Source organism: Galeopterus variegatus, unplaced genomic scaffold (assembly GCF_000696425.1).
Source record: "Galeopterus variegatus unplaced genomic scaffold, G_variegatus-3.0.2 Scaffold8888, whole genome shotgun sequence".
In the NCBI taxonomy this organism is placed as follows: Eukaryota; Metazoa; Chordata; class Mammalia; order Dermoptera; family Cynocephalidae; genus Galeopterus; species Galeopterus variegatus.
This window is the reverse complement of record NW_007734999.1, coordinates 47,128-67,116: the sequence shown is the minus strand read 5'-3', so window position 1 is coordinate 67,116 and position 19,989 is coordinate 47,128. Positions and strand designations below refer to the sequence as shown.

Genomic DNA, 19,989 nt, shown 5'->3' with positions numbered 1-19,989 from the left:
GCTGATGGTGGGGATTCTGCAGCTGCCACCCCCCTCTTGGGTCAGGACCCTTTCTGAGTAGCAGGTATGTCAGTTCTGAGGGTTTCACAGTTTTTAAGTTGAGATTTCACCCATCAGTCATCTGGGTTGAATTTAGCAGAGCTGGAGTGACCTCTTAATTTTTATAAATCTTTTACCCACCTTTCTGAGCATCCCACACTTGAACACTCCCTAGACAGGATGAAATATTCCTCGGATGTGGTTAGCAACACATGCATGGCACGTAGAATTTAAAAAAGGATAGAGGTCCTTAAAAAAGACTGTATTGCCTGATTTTTCTGCCTGTTCCCTGAGGAAAGTTCTATTCTTCGTAAAGCCAATAATTCTTAAAAGATTGTTAGGTCCATATTTTAGAATCCCTCAATATTTAGGATGGTAGATCCCAATTTAATTCTCAGGAGATGCACTTAGAATGAGGGGTTTCCCGTTTAAATACCCTACAATTGTGAAAATTCAGGGTGGTAGCTTGGCATACAGTCTAGCACATACATGCAAAAGAAAGAAAAATCAGAAAATCCCCATAAGTTCCCATTCTAATCTGTATGATGAAGGGTCTTCAAAAAGTTCATGGAAGGATTCACGTTATCTTTTAATGCTGTTTTTCATGAACTTTCTAAGGTACCCTCATCTAACTGAGACCTAAGACTCCCTCAAATTAAACCATTTAAATTCACCAGATAGGTATACCCCACTTATTTTTTATCTTTTTTTTTAGATCTGGGTAAATCTGGCCATTAAGAACAAGTAACCGCCCATGTGAAGGTCCTGTCAATTCTAAACTGATTCCTGAATTCTGTTACCATCATATTGATGTGTTAGGAGAGTTGTCTTCTGTGTGAGACAGACAGACAAAGGATATGGAGAGAAAGGGCCAGAACCCAGAGGGAATAATTGAACTCACTAGGTTCAAATTCTTGCCAAGTGCAGACGCCCGCATGTCCCCTCAAATTAGTAATTAGTAAATGTTAATTTCATCTCACTAGAGAGACTGTCCTTTTCCTTGAAATAAGGCACAGAGAATTCAATGAATCTAATGGGTATTTAAAGATGTATGCTGAGATGAACAGCTGTAAGAATTATAAGATGTTGTCTTTGGTAAGAACTAGACAAGTAAATATGGCTTGTAATAGCTTTTTAGGTTAATTTTTTTTGCTATTTGAAATCTTATAAAACCACCTACTCATCTGTTTTTCTTCCTTCGAAAAAAAGAATGTGTGAGGCGTTAATTACACAAAAATACCCTTCTAGCCAAAATGTCTTTACTTTTTCAATTCCTTCGTGACTGCCTCTCCTTTATGCACCTGAATAATACAATTATACATGAATGATTTCTAAACCTTAACCTTCTCCTATCTGCGTGTCATTGAAGAGCTATATAAAGAGACCTGAGGCTGCTGACCTCTGAGAAATTGGAATATATAAAATAGAGATGAAACAGCTGGTGATAATGATGTCAAAATTAAAGTAAAATGCTATTATGGAACCTATGGCTATGAAAGAGTTCTGAAATTCTCCTAATATATTTATTTTCTATGCATATTTTAATATTTGGGTTCAAAGAGAAGGAACACAGACCCCACCTCTCAGAGGAAAAGTGTCAACGTCATGTCGTAAGAAGAGCATGTGGGAGCTACTGGGGTGCAGCCGTCTTTGAAAAAAGCCATCTGCCATTATGGGCAGGGTAGGTTCATTGATAAAGTCACATTTGCGCAAAGAGTTAAAGGAAGTGAGGGAGTGCACCATCTCTATCTGGTGCAGAACCTTCCAGGTTGAGGTGAGAGCCTGTGCAAAGGCCCTGAGGCAGAGGTGTTCCAAGAGTATTTGGAGGCTGGTATGGCTGGAGCAGAATAGTTAAAGAAGAGAGTAGCAGGGAAGGTGGTCTGAGAGAGATGGGGGGAGGACAGGTCACATAAGGCCTTGCAGGCCATTGTGAGTAGTTTGGCTTTTACTCTGAATGAGATGGGGAGCCTTGAGCAGACGTAAGTTTTAAAAGAATTACTCTGGCTACTTTGTGGAGAATGGACTGCTTGCAGGGGGATGGGTACAGAGGAAGGGAGACAAGTTAGGAGACTCTTGCAGAAACCCTGCACGGGAGATGAGTGACTCAGACCAAGATGGTAGAAGTAAAGGTGGTGAGAGGTGGTTGGATTGTAGATTTACTTTGCAGTTAGAACCAACAAAACTTGCTGATGGTTTAGATATGTCAGAGGAGAAGAGGGGCCAAAGATGTATGGGTCATTGGAAGGAAGCAATTTCCATTTTCTGGAACAGGGCAGGCTGAGTGCACAACAGCTTTGCAGCAAAGATCAGGACTTCAGTGTTAGAGATGGCAAGTTCGAGATGTGTATTAGATACCCACGTGGAATTGTTGAAGGGTTAGGTGGAGAAATAAATAAGGACCTCCAGAGAGAGAGAGAGGTCCAAGCTGGAAATAAAAATCGAGGAGTCATAAACATAAGGTTATTTAAATCATGATCCTGGAAGAAAACACCAAGAGATTGAGTGTAGAAGTGACGGGGACTAAGGACTGAGCCCCGAGATCCCCAACAATAAAGAGGTTGGGCAGAAGAGAAAGAAGCAACAAAGGACACCGGAAAGGAATGACTGCAGTGTCCTGGAAGCCTGGAGAAGTCTCTCAAGAGGGAAGGATAGACTCAGTGCTCTCACAGATCAAGATGGGCACTGAGGACCGTTGCATTTAGCAATTGTGGTGGTTGTTGGGAGCCTGGACAAGAGTAGCTTCAAAAGGGCAGGACAGATGCCTGATCGGGAAGGGATTATAGAAAAAGACAGGAGAGGAAAGGGAGGAAGGAAGCACCAATGACACTTTCCAAATAGAAATAGACAGCTGGCTGGGGCAGAAGAATCAGGATCTGTGTTTTATTTTTTTACCTGGGGGAAATAGCAACATGTTCGTATCCTGATGGGAGTGATCCGGTAGAGAGTGAAAGTGTGATATTGCAGGAGAGAGAGTGGAGGGAGACCTTGGCGTGGTGTCTTGGAGTGCTCTGATGTCAGGGACACTTGCTTTCCTGCTCTGCAGGGCGTGTGGGGTGAGTCCGTGGGCATGGGTGGCAGAGACAAGAAAAAGGAAAAAGCCAGCAGGCCACGGCCTCCTCTAAGCAGCCTTTCAGCATCGCTCGCTTCTGCTCTGTGTCTTGCCATTTGACCTGGGAACCCCAGCTGCTGGGGCCGTGGGGACCACAGCTGCTACTTGGTCCTTTTCCCACTGCACAAAACAATCCTAAATGGAAACGACTGAACACCGCCTTTCAGTTACTAGCAGATCATCCTCCTCTCCCCCAGGGATGGCTGAGCGGAGGTGCCAGCGTCAGAAGGCAGCGATGTCATGCCTGGTGTCACTGACTGACACACCCCCTGGGATGAGCCGCTGTTCATTTAGGGAGAGAATCTCAAAGAGACCTGCCAAGAGAAGCCCCAGACTAGTCACTGAACAATCCCGTGTCACCCTTCATGCTGGAAAGAAAGCGTCAGGAAGACTGGCAAAGACACGATGAAAAAATTGTTCCTAGTTTCTCCTTTTCACTGATTGGAAAAAGAAAGCATCGTGGAGGTCCTGCAGCACCCCTCATTTCTCCTTATTCTACGATAGGGTGACTATGAGTTTCCTAAGTCTGGCACATGGCCTTGGGATTGGGGGGTATCTTTACATCAAGATCTGTTATTCCTCATGTATTGCATTGTCTGTATTTCTGATTTTCAGTTTTACAGCTAAGCAAAATTAAGCTTTGAAATGGTAATGCCCTTTGCAGTACTTGTGCACTGGCAATTTTGCAGCTCAAGGGATGTATCAGAAGCATGATATGGATACGAAATTAAAACCAGCTATTCCAGATCATTGAGAGAGATGGAGTTGGGGGGAGAAGGGGCAATTTTGCAGCTCAAGGGATGTATCAGAAGCATGATACGGATACGAAATTAAAACCAGCTATTCCAGATCATTGAGAGAGATGGAGTTGGGGGGAGAAGGGGGGTGGTGAAATAGGACTGACTTTGCCATTCCAACCTGCCTCTCTCGTGACCTGTAATGTAATTGGTAAGAACGTTGGATGGATTATACGGTTTTGATCTGTAGCTTAAAGTTGCGGCAGTCTTTTTAGTTGCAGCTCAAATGTTTATAACATTTGATAAGAAAATTGGAATTCTTAGAACAAGAGTATGGCAGGAAAACACCAAGAATTAGTCCAGAAATGAGTATATTACATACTGTGAAATGCCTTTCCCTCTCATTGCCCCTGGCCTTGTGTGTGATGAGATGATCTTGTTTTCAGTGTGACAGGCACTTGAATGACAGAAGATGGGATGGGAGCAGCAGTGTTATTAATGATGCGGCAACCTCCCCTCCCACCTTCCCCTGTGTGGACCCTCTGAGCCCACTTTGTAGCATTGACCCCCTCTCTCCGTGCACTTGCAGTTGCCTTGGAATTGCATTTTGTATTTCAAGACCACCCTGCACAAAAGCCCGTTATCCACACGAGCAGCTCATAGTCCGCACCCTGCACCCTGGCTGGAGTTTGTATTCTGATGCAGTGCAGTGTTTCTAAAACCAATTGGATTGATATTTTCCCAATTGCACGGGGGCTTGTGTTTTTCTTCTGCAGCCACGTACATAGCACTCCTGGATGGGTCACCACGTGGTTCTTCATCAGACTGGTTTGGATTTTGTAAGGTTTTTAAATTAGCTCCTAAGGTCTCTCACACTGGAGTTTAGACCAGAGAAGTTATGGAATGATTAACTTGATAGGTGCTGTTTATCTCCGAACATAACAAGCTTTATTCATGCTTAAGCTGAGTGTTGGTGGATAACAAATGATTCCTTGTAAATCGTGATTGCAGAACCATGCAATTTGATAGTTTTTTTTCCTGCTGTATAAGTGATTGGGTAGCTCATTAAGATCACTCTGTCGTAGTAAGGGGCTACCACACAGGACACCAAGAATGCAGACAGAAGGAACGATTTAGATTCCATAAGAACTAGGGAGTTCTTTAAGAGAAAAAGTCAAGAACGCTAGCATATCTGATCGTACAATCATTTTTTCCCCTCATTGCCATTTTTCTCCATTTTTTTTCCTCCAGAGCTGCCCAGAAGTTGAATCTGTCTTCTAAAAAGAAGAAACATCGACCTTCTACCTCCTCCGTCGAGCCACCTCTGTTTGCCACCAGCTTCAGCGGGATTCTGCAGACCTCCCCACCCCCGGCCCCACCCTGTCTGCTGAGGGCTGTCAACAAGGTGAAGGACACCCCAGGCCTGGGAAAGGTAGGCTGTGTCTGCCACTGTCTCTCCCATTCGCTCAGTGTGTGGGCTTTTGGATCAAGTTTGGGAAAGAAGCAAATGAGGGCTCCGATTTGTGAAAACAGGAAGGTGCCAGGGAGAAAAGGAGATAAAATGAAATTTATTTGGAAGTTCTGCAAAATTTCCTTTGGTTACATCTACTCTGTAGTAAATTGAGACATTCACACTGTGAGCGATCTGATTTGATTTGGGGGAGAAAACAGCCCCAGCTTTGCACTGTTTGACAGAACTGTAGCCATTGAAAGAAAAGACACAAAGACACAAGAGACAAAGGCAAAGGCAGGAGACTGACTGAAGACACAGTGCAGGAGTGAGACAGGGAGATACTTCATCATTTCCTGGTGACATTTTGTTTTCTCTCCTTCTGAGAAATCACGTCTTCTGCTTTGGAAGCGGACTACTGATGGGATTTCTGGGGAGCCTTTTCAGTTGTGCCTTTCTAGCCAAGAAATGCAATTTTGAATTATTCTAAATACTTAGAAAGAGATGTAGGAACACAATGGACCCCACCTCCAATCCCACCACCCAATTGGGAAGGTATTAACTTCATGAAACTCTTCCCCCAAATGTTTCAATGTACCGATTATGTTGAATAGAGCAATGGTTATTCTAATGGAAAGCATCCAGTCCTGGAATTTTCCATGGTGTTGGGCGGGGCAGATAGTTTTCAGCTGAAGGCTTTCCCAGGCCCAGAGGCTAAGTATGACCTAAGACAGCAGGGCGGTGGCCTGGGCCCAGTGACGAGGACTGTAGAGGGAGGAAACTGTGGAGCAGGACTCCTCTCCAGGAGGGGACTCAAGTGGCGGAAGCCGCTGAGGAGGGGTGGGGACCCCCACAGGAACACATGGAAGGAATCGGGAATGGTTGATCCACAGCCTTCCAAGGACAGTGACTGTAAAGTAACTGCAGGCCTTTTTAAAAGTGTGCACAGGCTTTTGTTTTGCTAAGAGGAGTTTGGCACTTTAGTGCCAGAGCTGAACTGCCCTGGACAAAGTGAACCTCGAGCTGCCGTTCAGTCTCCTCGGCTCTCAAGCTCTAAGCAATGTCCCACTTCTCTTCTAAACAAGTGTGAACAAATATTGAAATGATAGTCCTTTGAAGAGGCACCAGATTATTAGCCAACCTGGGGCACTCATATATCCCAGTGGGGCCCCGCTCAGGACACCTCTGAATGAACCACATCAGAAACTGTCCCCTGCACCTATAGCACTGCTCTGTCTGGGGTTCCTAAAAGGGTCCATGTGGATGCACCTTCGTCAGGTGGGCCTGGGCCCAGAGCTATAGGCCTTCTGTCCTCTCCTTCTGCACCCCAACCCCCTCCCTGGAGTTCTGAGACAAGGATATCAGGGCACCAAGGCCAGGGAACAAAAGAGCAGAGTGTTCCCCACCAGCAGGATGCCCAGCACTTGCACAAAGACAGTTTTTAGAACAAAAGTCACTGGGCCAGTCTCAATTTCACTGCGTACCATATGGAGTGACCAGGTATAAGAGGCCTTACAATGAATAATTCTATTCACTAGTAAACTCCAGTTTGCAAATCATACATTTACTTTTTTTTTTTTCATTAAAGATATTATCTCTCTTAATCATTTACAATCCAAAAAGCAGTCAGAGCCTTTGTCCATGGAAGTGTGTCATGGACGGGGGCATCAGAAGGTGACAGAAGGTGTGGCTTCTGTATGACCGGTGGCTGCATGGCAGCTAAGTCCACCCTCCTGTCCTGCTGAGCCTCAGGGGGCAGAAGTGGGGACAAGGCGATGGTCAAGGGGATGCGCTCTCTGGAAGAGAGTAGTAATCATATACTTGTGATGGTCAGACATGTGCCGTGCTGGTCACGCGTGGTTATCAAGCACACGTCCAGTCCAGTCCTGCCTCTGTCTGCACACTGTTGGGTTCGCACAGTGCCAGCAGGCTTTGGCTCTGCCACACCACAAAGCACCAAGCGTCCTGACCTCAGCTCAGGCCCGCCTTCCCGGACTCGTTTCTCCCTCCCCCACTGATATCTCACTACATAATTAGGAACTGCTGCTCTTTTTACCCATATGGAAAAATCCCCATCAATTTATCACTGCATAATTTACATTTTAATATCTCAAAGAACGGCATAGAACATAAATAATTGGTGGTATATATAAATCAGCACGTTTGCAGTAGACAAGCTTGATTGAACTGCCAGAAGCAACTGGATCATTTAAACCTGAACTGGGGCTTCCTAGGGGTGGGGTTGAGGGCAAGGAGGCTTCAACAGTTGAGGTGGCACCGAAGGGGTGGACCTTGTTACCAGCCCAACCACCACCTCTCATGCCTCGACCAACCAAGATCTCCCTCCGGAAACCTGGGAGGTTTTTGCAGGTGTGGAAGGAGTTTAGGGGTTGATTTGGAGCAACTGTCTTATTTAGTAAACAAGAAAACTGAAGCCCAGTGAAGGTAAGAGATTTTCCAGTGGCTCCAGAATCAGGGCCAGAAGTCAAGACTTTTAAGCCATTTTCTTTTCTGTTGCATCACTGGGCTGTCACTAGATACACATGACCCTTTGAAAGTTTGGCTGGAGACAAGAGCATCGTGGGACCATAGTGACAGCAGCAGAATAAAAAGGGAACCACTTGCCTTCATCCAGAGGAAAAGGACACACTTCCCTTTCAGGGTCAGGGTTGGGAGAGAAAGGCTAACGAGACCCAAGGATAGACACCCAGCAAGGATGGGGACTGGAGGCTGTCTTTTCCACCTCTGCCTGCTGTTCCCAGCAACAACCTGACCCCCACCCCCACCACCTGCTCCCTAAAGTGTCTTTGCTGACCACTGAGCATTTCTTGAGGCTAAAGCTTTTCCGGAGGCCATGGTGATGGAAGAATTCAAGGTAATTTCAATATACTGAGAGCTAAAGCATAGCACACATATGCAAGAAACATCTCAAGATCCTGAGTGCCTATAGCAGTTCCTGGCACACAGGAAATATTTATTGAGCACCTACTATGTGTCAGGCACTGTGCTGGCCACTAGGTTTGCAACGATAGACAAGGCAGACTGCCTGTCCTTATAGCACTTATAATCTAGGCCTTTGTTCCATTCAAACTTAGAAATCTCACCAATTTGGATCAATATGAGGTATAGTCTGATTTAAGAAAAAAATCAGAATTACAGAATTGAAATGATTCTGTCTAATTTTCAAGTTGTATAAAGAAACTATTCTGCTAAGTGGTCTTGTAGAGATATTCTTAATGAATAGATAAAGATGATTAGTGGATCAAAGCGGCTTAGTCCCTGTTTATATTTCATTGATTTGGCTTATATGTAAATGATACTTCTAATCTGTCTGGAAATGGCTCCTTCTCCTAAGTCAGTAAATGCTCTCCATGAAATTTGTTTGCGCAATTAATTAACATCCATGTTTAAGGTTCATTTATTAGTGTGTCACAGCTTAATGTCAGAGCTTTTTGTCTTGCATTACAAGCTTCTAGAGCAAAGCACGTTATCTGTTTAACTCACTAAGCGTACGGCTCCGCAGGCACACCATGGGTGCATAAACACTTTTAAAGGTGAAATGGTAATGGCGACGATCAAACTGGATTGTGGACACTCCACTTGTAGGTTGGTTGATTCTGATGGCAAGTATATGGAGCTGACATGGAAAAAAGGGCAAATTTTTCTTCATCCCCTCCAGGAATGCCTCAAAAGAAAATGATCAGCTCCTAGGCTTTCCCCCCCCCAAAAAATGTTTTGGGACAATCAGACAGTTCTTATGGGTAGACGCTAGCAGCAAAAGAACAGACTCTGTAGAATATGGAAGGATCGTAAAACATTGGATGGAGCAAACATGAAGAGAAATTGTGGACAGGTAAGCTGGGGACAGGTCAAAGAGGGCTTGTCATATGTGATTGACTCAACAAACAACTATAAACACCTACTGTGTTCAGGTACCATAGTAGGTGCCACTGCAGGGGACAGGACGCAGGATCTGGCTGGCTGCCCTGGGCCACATTACAATAAAAGAAGGGGAAGATCTTTCATGATGTGCATAAACTCTAGGCTCCCATGGAAGTGTCAGACTGGCCTTCAGCCCCAGCCACCACTCCTGTGCCATAAGTGCTGTCTCCTTCTTAGGGTGCCCGCTTAGCCTAGTCTGGGAGAAGGGCTGTGTGGTGTCTGTTTGCAGCAGATGCCCGTTACCACCCATGCTCACCCATCTGTGCACTGCTGAAGTGCTTTACTGAGATTTCTCCTCTGTGGGCAGCGGAGCCTAGAAGCAGGCAATTTGGTGGAGTTGTCAGAATTGTGATTTAGAAATAGACTCGCTTGTCTGGCCAGATTATCTTTCTTATGCAGGCTGGAGCGATTATTCTCTGTTCTCTTCAGTCCTCAATTCTAAATCATCTGCCTCTTATTTGGCACCATTTTTCAAACCTAGTGCCAGCATATTTTGACCTCTGTTACAACTTATATTCTCTAAATAATCTCTCTCTCTCTCTCTCTCTCACACACACACACACACACACACACACACACACACACACACACACACACACACACACACACACACACACACACACACACACACACACACACACACACACACACACACACACACACACACACACACACACACACACACACACACACACACACACACACACACACACACACACACACACACACACACACACACACACACACACCTTGGCTCATGTCACCAGGTCCTGTATTGCCCAGATTTAGTTTAACTCCAAACTTTCCCTTGTTTGATGTATAAACTAATAGCATAGAAAAAAATAAACGTGTGCTTTTTAGTAGAGACTCTATTCCTTTACAGATTTAACATTTTTAGGGTAGAAGTCACTCAGTTACTAAATCCATGTGACACCGTATGGAGCGGAAAGACAAGATTTCTGTTCAATTGAGGTTCTGATTACAAGAAAACAGTAAGATTAAAAAATTAGATTAAAATTAGACTTTTAAAGGTACTATGGAGCTGTTATTCACTTATTTAACCAGTGATGGCAAGAACGGCTCTCTTATTCAGGAATTGATACCAGGTTATATCAAAGAGAAAATCTCATGCCTTCCAGCCCACCAAGGAACAGTTGTTTAAACAGGATGCAAATTGTCCAATTCCTCATTTTCATTTCTGCCCTTTCTCATTCTGAAGCTTTATCAAAGAGAAGAGCAAAGATTTGAGCCAGCTTTTGAAATTTATTTCAAGCATATATAAAATAAAGAATTCCAATGTGATGGGGAATTCGGGATCCCCCTAGTCACTTAATTTCCCTACCCCAATCCTTAAACGCTAAAGATGGGAAAGGTAAATTGTAAGTTCTCTCCTATTTTAGTGCGCTGCTGGGAAAAAATTTTTTAAAAAACCTGCATAAATGATATATACAAATTCATCACTGTAGCTAACCCGATAGCTTTGTAAATTAAATTGTTAGCTCTTCTGGGAATTAAACTCATATGACCCCACTCCCTAATTACAGTTATTCTTTCCTGTGCTCAGTTGGTTTTGGTTGAGTCTGCTAAGCTCATGTAGTTAGAGTTGGTTGGTTGGGTTGGTTTTTTTTCCCCCTGCTTTATTACTAATTTTGGCCCCTCCTCCAACCCATATCTCATGAGAAAGCAGACCTGGAGAAAATGTGCTGACTCATTCATTCTCATTTCTTTTTTCCCACGGATGCAGATTTCACCCCTCCCAGCTTGCAGCCCGCACAGAGGCAGTGTGCTGCCCTGCTGTCCCAGAAGCCCAGAGCTCAGGAAATGCAGGTGGCACTGCACAAAGGTGCCTCCCTCCCCTGGCCACGTCACTCTTGAAGTTAGCAATCTTCATTCTTGCAAACATAAGGGAACCATCAGGAAAACATTCTTCATTAAAGGCCACTGGACAGAAAAATATGATAAGAACATGCAGGTGTAAAGAAACTGATGACATTTTGTTCTGCATTGTTCATAGACTGCCTTTAATTCTGCTGCCAGGTTTATGGAGATCACTTTCTGTTTTAACTGATCAGATGGAGACCTAGAAAGGGGTGAGCGGCACGTTTCAGTTTCATTAGATTTCTGATACATTGCTCCATAGGAAATACTCATTTTCTGCCTTTCCTGGCCTAAAATATTTACACGGAGCAAACTGGATGAAAGGACCCTGGGGTGCATAGGGAGGAATAGTTTGGTCCCACAGCCCAGAATTTTCTGTCTTATGTCCCGATCTGTTATTGTAGCTTTCAGAGCAAAGGAAGAGAAAGGAAATTTTACATTTGTTTTCTTCATGGAGATTCTGCATTTTCCAGTCTGAACCTTCCCTGCTGTCTTCACAGGAGGTCTTCTGAAAACTTTCTGGTTTCAGTTTCAGGGACATATAAGGGCCTCTAGACACTAAAATGTAATACGAGGGTACTTCAAAAAGTTCATGGAAAATAGAATCAAAAAGATAATACAAATCTTTCCATGAACTTTTGAAGACCCCTCGTGAGTACACTCTGCAAGAAATACCTGTGAGCAAAGTAGATTTCAGTTCCTTACGTTTCCAGTGAAATGCCTTTTCCAGTTTCCCTCACTAGGTTGTAACCTTGGGAGAAGGATCCATGCTCTTTTCATCTTTGTACCCCTTCAGTACCAGCTTACAGAAAGGACACTCACTAAATGTGGTTGAATATTTTTACACAATCCTATGCATTGCTTATGCAGTGCTGATGGGGCACTGAGCACCGTGCAGGGTCCATCCTGAAAGAAGGAGCTGCATGAACGAGGCAGAAACTCCAAGAGCATCCAAATGGCAAGACCCCAGCAGCCCCCCAGCCCCACTTACTCCCTCTCAGGCTGTGAGCTGCCCAGGGGGAGTTACACTAGGACAGGGTGATGATGCCTTGTGCTGGCACCTTGGCAAATAGCTAATACAGTCTCCATCCCTCACTAAGGAATTTTCTCGGAGGTCATCTTTTCCCATTCTTTCATTTTGCATATGAGGAAACTGAGGCCCAACAGGAAGAAGCAACTTGTCAACCTATTTATGTGGGAGAAGACAAAAGTTTAAAGTTTTAAATGTAAAAGAGGATTCGAATAAGAGATTGTTAATCTTTTCCCCATTTTCTGACTTTTGGCCTCAATTCTACTGGCTCTGTATTTTTAGGTATTGAGTGGAGGTGGCAGGCTTGTATAAGTGTGTGTGTGTGTGTGTAAAAGTATATAGGAGGAAGAGGAAGAAAGTTTTTTTTTTTTTGTCTTTTTTTGTCTTTTTTTGTCTTTTTTCCGTGTCCGGCAATGGATCGCAACCCTCTATAGGAGGAAGAGGAAGAAAGTTTTGATAAGGGGACTTTTTAACAGCTAGCAACCTTTACCATAATTGGAGGATAAGCTTGGGGCTTCCCGGAATACCTGTAATTCCTAATTAGCATCCTGATTTCTGCCATGAAAACATGAGATAAAATGAGGGAATTCTCTCTGGAATAAATGCCACTGTCTCAATTAACCAAAGGGCAATAAGATGGATTATAACGTCTGAGTAGGACTTTTTGATCACTCTTTGTCCGAAAACCACATTTTAGTCAAGCTCAGCACAATTAGACAATTATTGATATCAAGAGAATGAAAATAGTAGGTATATTTTAAGCTACCATTTCCAGCCTCTTATCTTTCTAGGTCTTTCTCTTGCTAATGGTGAAAGGAAAGTTCATCGTGATTTGCTATAATAATCCCATTAAAATGGGATCGATAGCAATGTTTTATAAAAAATAGTGAGTCCAAACTGCTGAGTTAATTAGAAAGTTTTCCTCTGTGTCTCACACAGAGCAGGAAATGCTGTTCTTGCCTGCTGAGTGATTTGCATGGGAGGGAAAATATTTGAATTCCTTTGTAATGCTTCACTGAGCTGAAATGTATCATTATGTTGGGGGGTAATTCTGATACATTCTTAAAAGCAAAACATATTTTTCTTTAGATTGTTAAATAGTTTTTGAAGTAAAAATCCCCTAGCTCTTCAGAGCCACAGCCTTAACCCTCTGTGTTCTTTCATGTTGCTTGACAAGTCTGTCTTTGCTCAGTTCTGGAATGATCACCTCTAAATTTCAGCGCTTAAGTATTTGACTTTCTAGATAAAAACAGCCAAAAACAGAACAATTACAGTAGCATTTAGTCAATGCTAGTGTAGAGAAAGTGAAAGGAAATGGTCAGTGTCCCTCAGATGTTCAGAATCTTGCTGAGCATTTGATGTAAATATGCACCTGCACCCAGGTCTTCATTGGTTGTTTTCTGTGGATGCGCGTGGGCACCCAGGTATGCTGGGTCACCAGGCTTAAGTATCAAGGACAAGCAGCTCTGATCCACAGTGTCCCCCACCCCCGGGATGTCCTGGGTGGTGGGGGCATGGGGAGGCTGCTACTGCTGTTGGAGGCTGTTGCTGCCAGTGTCCCCAGGATGCCCCAGGAGGTCACTGCTGCCGCTGCTTGAGGCTGCTGTAAGCTGCTGCTGAGGAAGCTGAGGACTGAGCTCACGTTGGAATGAACCTGTCAACTCTGCCAACGGCTCCCAGGATCTTTCCCCAATTACCTAGCTTGCAACCTGTATGTGAGGGGTCTGGTGACCCAGCCAGGCACGTGAGGGGTCTGTGACCCAGTTGCTACAATGGGTTTGAAGGGTCTGAGCCCTAGCCTGACAGCTAGGGACAAATGTCCTTCTAGGTCTCTTTTCCTGTTCCTTTGGTCTGTCTCTGTGTTTCATGCACAACCAACGATTCAGATAGAAACTTTGTCCACTTGTAGCTCAGTTGAGATCTCTTTACCACCAACGATGAATATTAGATGGATTTGTTAGTGGAGCACTGTACCAGCCATAGCTAATCAGAAGTATTTTTTCATGCTGGAAGCAGTGATGGCCAACTTGGTCTGTTTCCCAGTGCTAGTTTCTCAAGTTTGTACATTCAGTTCTCTTCTTCTGGAGTGTGAGACCACAGTGCATGCTGCACAAAGCAGCACCGCTGTCTGCTCCACTCCAGGTAGCCCAACTCTCCCCTGGCTTACCATCGCGGCCACATAATACACACTCAGCCACACCCCGTCCCCAGAGCAGTGCCACCTATACTACTTTTAGGACCCTTTCTGTACTCTGCAAACCCACAGACACATCAGCTAGGCTGGAGCAGCTCAGGCCAGCTTGGGACAAAAGGCAGAAGTCCAAGACCGTGTAGTGAGTTTGCTTCAGCCAAAAAGTGGCACGTGTGTCCTGGAGTGTGCAGTGAGAATGGGATTAGTGTGCCACCCCTAACACACCTGCGGTCATTATCAGTAAGTAAGTTGCTACGGGTTCTTTCTCTCTGAGCCTCAAAACAGGAAGACCAGAAGAGGTCACCTCTTTGGAACCTTTCAGATCTTTTACTGGAAAAGGGAGATTCCTTTTTCCCCCCAAGGGTTATTTTCTTCAGCAGCTTGACTACATGCCTGGGCCACCCCCTGGTTTGGGAAGGAGGACACGGGGTCTTTGGGAATGCCTCTGCCCAAGGGTGAGCTGAGGGACACAGTCACTTTTGTACCCTGCCATTGTACTCTTTTTTTTTTTTTCCTTTTTGTCTTTTTTCGTGACCGGTAACAGGATCACAACCCTCAGTGTTGCGCCCGTACCGCAACCGTCAATGGGATCGCAACCCTCGGTGTTGTGCCCGCACCGCGCTCAACCAGTGAGCGGACCAGTCGCCGCAACCGGCAATGGGATCGCAACCCTCGGTGTTGTGCCCGCACCGCGCTCAACCAGTGAGCGGACCAGTCTCTATATGGGATCCGAACCCTCGGCGGGAGCGCCGCACTCTACAGAGTGCGCCACCGGGCTGGCCCCTGCCATTGTACTCTTGATTTTTTTCTTGTTTTAAATAGTGTAAGAAAATATTTCACCAAGTTTGCACCAGAGAAGGGCAAAGTTTAAAAACCCCAATCAGTAAAATGCTCCCTGGGTGGTGGTTTTGGATAAATCAGTGGAAGGTTAGCCACAGGAAACAGGAAGGACAGACAGCAGGATTTGTAGCTCTGCTTGCCCCCACCCTGTCGCCCATTCTATAAAGAGGGGAAAAAGCCCCCTGCGTGGGCTCAGAGGTGCTGGAGGGCTGATAAGTGCCAATCGCACATCCAGGCTGCACAGCCCTGAAATCAGGCTGTCTGCTCTGGTCACAAGTGCCAGTGGTGGGAGCATGTCAGAAAGTACAGCCCGCAGCTGGTGCTTGTCCAGCGGCTCCCAGTGGGTCTCTGCTCAGCCTTCACATGGCTGATTCCTGTCCATCCTGTGGGTAGCCATTGAAACGCCACTTCCCTGGGGAAGCTTTCCCTGCCACCCTCCAGCGCCCCCACCTCTGCTGGGCAGGGTGGGTGCCCCATGGCGTGCTTTCATGGTACCGTGAGTTTCTCTTGATTGTGTTCATCACCTTTTTGGTGACGATCTGCATAAGTCCATATTTAATGGATCTCTTTATTGACTGTAAACTCCATGAGGGCAGGGGCCTGTTTCTCTTGTCCCCCTTTGAATCCAGAGCGCCTACCCAGTGCCCCCATATCATAGGTGCCCTGTAAATACAAGGCGCACTAGAGTTCTCCAGAGAAACAGAATTAACAGGTGTGTGTGTGTGTGTGTGTGTGTGTGTGTTTGTGACAGAGAGAAGAGGGATCAATTGATTGATTTCAAGGAATTGGCTCATGTGATTATGGAGACTGAAACATCCAAAATCTGCAGGGTGCGCTGACAGGCTGGAGACCTAGGAAAGGGTTGCAGTTTGAGTCCAAGGGCAATGTGTTGGTAGAATTCCCTCCTGTTCTCAGGGAAGATCAGCCTTTGTTCTGTTCCAGTCTTTTACGTGTGGATTGGATGAGGACCACCTACATTGTGGAGGGTCATCTGCTTTATTACAAGTCTACTGATTGAAAATTTTTTTTTTCCTTTTTTTTTTTTTGTCTTTTTTCGTGACCGGCAACGGATCGCAACCCTCAGTGTCGCGCCCGTACCGGACCGGGACCGGCCACGGGATCGCAACCCCTGGTGTCGCTCCCGCAACCCGCTCAGCCAGTGAGCGGCCGGTCTGTATGTGGGATCCGAACCCTTGGCGGGAGCGCCGCCACACTTCCCAAGCGGCGCACTGCAGCAGTGTGCCACCGGCCGGCCCCGAAATGTTAATCTCATCTAAAAAATACCCTTATAGAAATTTCTAGAATAACATGTGATCTAATATCTGGGTAACATGGCCCAACCAGGTGACACGTTAACCATCACACTAGGTGAATGAATGGGTGGATGGAATTAGAGCCCCGTTATCCGTTCTTCTATGATGATCTTCCCAGCTGTATAAGGCATTTTGGTCTACTTACCTATCTCATCTCCCTGGATCCTTAATACAGTCCTAAGAGGTGGGCAGTGAGGGTGGGGGTGTTAGGCCCTGCTGATAGATGAGGACACTGAGATTCAGAGAGGGCAAGAAAATTCCTAGAGGTCACACAGCTTTTTATAGTGGATAGGGAGAGTCCACACCTTTGTTTCCAGTGTTTTTTCCCTAATCACATGACATGTAATGGCCATCTCTTATGTGTTCCACATGGACTGACTCATTAAATCCTCATTACAACTCTGTGGGAAGGTTCTATTATAACCACCCCCCATTTGACATCAGAGGGAGCTGAAACAGATCTAAACCATCTCCCCAAGGTCACGTACCTGGTCCGTGGCGGAGCTGGCTGTGAACCCGGGTGCAGGTGCTTGTCCTCTAGACTCCTGCGTGATACTGGCTCTCTACAGACATCTTCTGTCATCATGTTGGTTTCAGAATAGGCACAGTCAGCAGGTGTCCCTGGCTGGTGTGCCGCAGCTGCTTGGTAGGGTGGTGGACCCAGGGCTGGGGCTGAGACTGGCTGTCATCCTGTGCCACCAATAGTGCCACCACTCTCTTCTCTCATCATCCTGATGGCTTTGTTATTGCACTGTGTTATTTTACCCCATGTTTTTAACGATGGATTGTCTTGTGACTTATGTTTCCATGCATCAAACAAACCAGGGAAATAAATTAATATTCAGAGTGATATCTTAAAGGCCCAAACAAAAAAAAGGCCTTCATTCCATGGGAGAAAAGCCTTGTTCCAGAACAGTGAAAATTCAGGGCCAGAGCTAGGTTGGGGACAGAGCCCCTGAAGCTGATTTGATTTTTAATCCCATCCCAGACTATATTGAGGTATCTGGGTGACACCGTTTCATTGAGAGTTCTGTGCCCAGAACTCCAGATCAGTGACCCTAGGAGGGTTTGAATTTCAACTTTTGTTTGAAGAGATATGTTGAGAGTATTTACTGAGCCGTGGTCTGTGGAGACGCTGCTGGGAGAGGCAGTGTTTCTGGCACCTGTCATGCCTACCCTCCCAGCCTGGCCTAAACCCTTGCTTTTCTGCAGGCATGGACCACCCTGTCTACTGTGTCCAAACCCACCCCAACCTTCCAGATCCCGCAAAATTTCTACTTACTTTGACATCCCACATCTGTCCCCCACCCGGCTCCCTCTTTTCTCTGTTTTATACCTTGTAGTCTCCCCAGAACAGATCTCTCTCATTAACCTCTCACTACTTTACATTGCTCTCATAGCTTTATGGGTATAGTTTATCTCCTGTACTGAGTCTTTAGGTTGCTTAAGGCTGGGGATCTTGGTTCATACTGTTTTCGTATCCTCCAAAATGTTTAGCCATATGTCAGGCAGATAGAACTCCCAGCCTTGAAAGCCACTAAAATACAGAGTGTAACAGAGTCATTATATGATTATATTCCCTGCTTTTGCCAACTCACTCATCCGTCTGTCCACCCACCAGTTCCTTCATGACACATGCGTTACGTGTCTTCCATGTGCTAGTTGCTTTGGAGACTCAGATGAGTTAAAAATGGCCTCTGCCCTTAAGGATCCCAGAAATCGCTATTTGAAAGAGTTAAAAATCATTCTGTAGGTAGGCAGCTCAAGCCCCAAATACCTGTTATTATTGTCATCTCTCTGGCTTATCATTGCAGATAAGGCTGAAATTTGTGCGGCATAATTGGCTTCCTGGTGAGGTCTCTCTCTCTGGTTTCTTTTTACTGAGTACACTGTGATATTCCTGCAGTTCTCATATTGCACCGTGATGACAACTGATAGTACCACAGTCAGGGAAGGCTGGGCTTTGGTTTCATTTGTAACACTCTGATTCACTACATGCAATTGCCCTGCAATTAATTCATATGAGTAAGTCACGGGGGCATGCTAACATGTGTATGTTCATACAAACTCTTTGTCAAGAGAGCTCTCCCATCTTGTGCTGGTGGACAGAACGCCCCTGAGAGTACGTGATAAGGGAGTTGGACTTTTCCTCTCTGGGGTGGGGTCAAGCAGGGGGGCTTTGTTCAAGGTCATGTAGAAAGTCATATACTATTCTGGGTCATGCTCTTCCAGCCCTGGCAATACCTGTGCATCCTCCAATCTGCTTTTACCACCAAGGGAGACACTTCATACCCTTCAAAATTCCAGTGTTTCCTGGTCTCCTTTGAGAATGCACCTGTTAAGACACGAGAGCCCCAAGTATTGGGGAGATTCTGGAGTTACCTTGAATAGTGTGCATCCTGGAAGGTGGTGTAGTTTGGAATGGGGGTGAGAGGAGGCGAATAAAGGAGAATGAACAGGGATTTGTATTAGTTACAAGTCTTTTTAGCTTTAAGCAACAGAAAATCAAACTGTCAGGTAGTGGAAATGACTGGAAGGATACTGGGGTCTCCTGGGCCCAGATCATGGGAAGCCCAGGGAAGCCTGGAACCAGGATCTACCAAGTGTCCAAGACACTCTCTCTCTCTCTCTCTCTCTCTCTCTGCTTATTTGTATGTCTTCCTGCATTTTGGCTTAATTCTTCATTTCAGACCAGCTTTCACCCTCATAGCTGCTGACAGCTCTAAAGCGTCCTACCTTACCGCTTCCACCAGCAGACTGGACAGACTCTTCTCTTCTCTAGCGCTTAATTCAAAAATTCCAGGAAAGGATTCAGATTAGCCCAGATTGGATATAAGGCAATGGCCACTCCTGATCGGGTGACAGGGTTGGAGGTGGGATCAGGGGGTGCATGCCCAAGCGGAAGAGGTTGTTTACATGGTTTGCAGGAAGTAGGAACAAGCATTTAGGAGGAAAGACCAAGAAGCAAGTGTGCAGAGGATGGCATGCCTCAAAGTTGGCACGACCCTTGTCAAACCCAGTGCCAGGGAGAAGAGGAATCATTTGCCCAGTCAGTATTCCCTGAGCACTTACTGTGTGCCTTTGAAATGAGGGTTTGGGGTAGTTATTTTGTGGACCCCTTATTTCACAATCATTTAGCAGTTTCTAGGGGAGGAGAGTGGTTCACGGATTCAACAGACCGTAGAGCGGAGAGTTGCTTTATGCAACAGACACTTGGAACCAGCTGGTAAGGGACATCTGTCTCAGTCCAGGTTATGTACTAACTCCCTGTATGTATTAGTCTGTTCCTGTTGCTTATAACAGAATACCAGAAGCTGGGTAATTTATAAAGAAATGAAACTTTTATTTCTTACGGTTTTGGAGGCCGGGAAGTCCATGGTCGAGGTGGTGCATCTGGCTGGGAACTGTTTACAGGGTGTGACATGGGGTATCACATGGTAAGAGAATGTCAGAAACAAGA

The 19,989-nt window shown here is 45.4% G+C and overlaps 1 protein-coding gene across 1 annotated transcript in view; it reads left to right on the top strand.

Moving 5' to 3' along the window:
* Window positions 1-1,644: 1,644 nt before the first annotated feature.
* LOC103608821 (kinesin-like protein KIF26B) overlaps window positions 1,645-19,989 on the top strand; it is a gene marked incomplete at its 3' end in the record, with an annotated part of 64,230 nt that continues 45,885 nt past the window's right edge. The window contains exons 1-2 of the mRNA XM_008593212.1: window positions 1,645-1,649; window positions 5,137-5,317. Coding sequence (XP_008591434.1) covers window positions 1,645-1,649; window positions 5,137-5,317 — 186 coding nt within the window. The remainder of the gene's footprint in view (window positions 1,650-5,136; window positions 5,318-19,989) is intronic.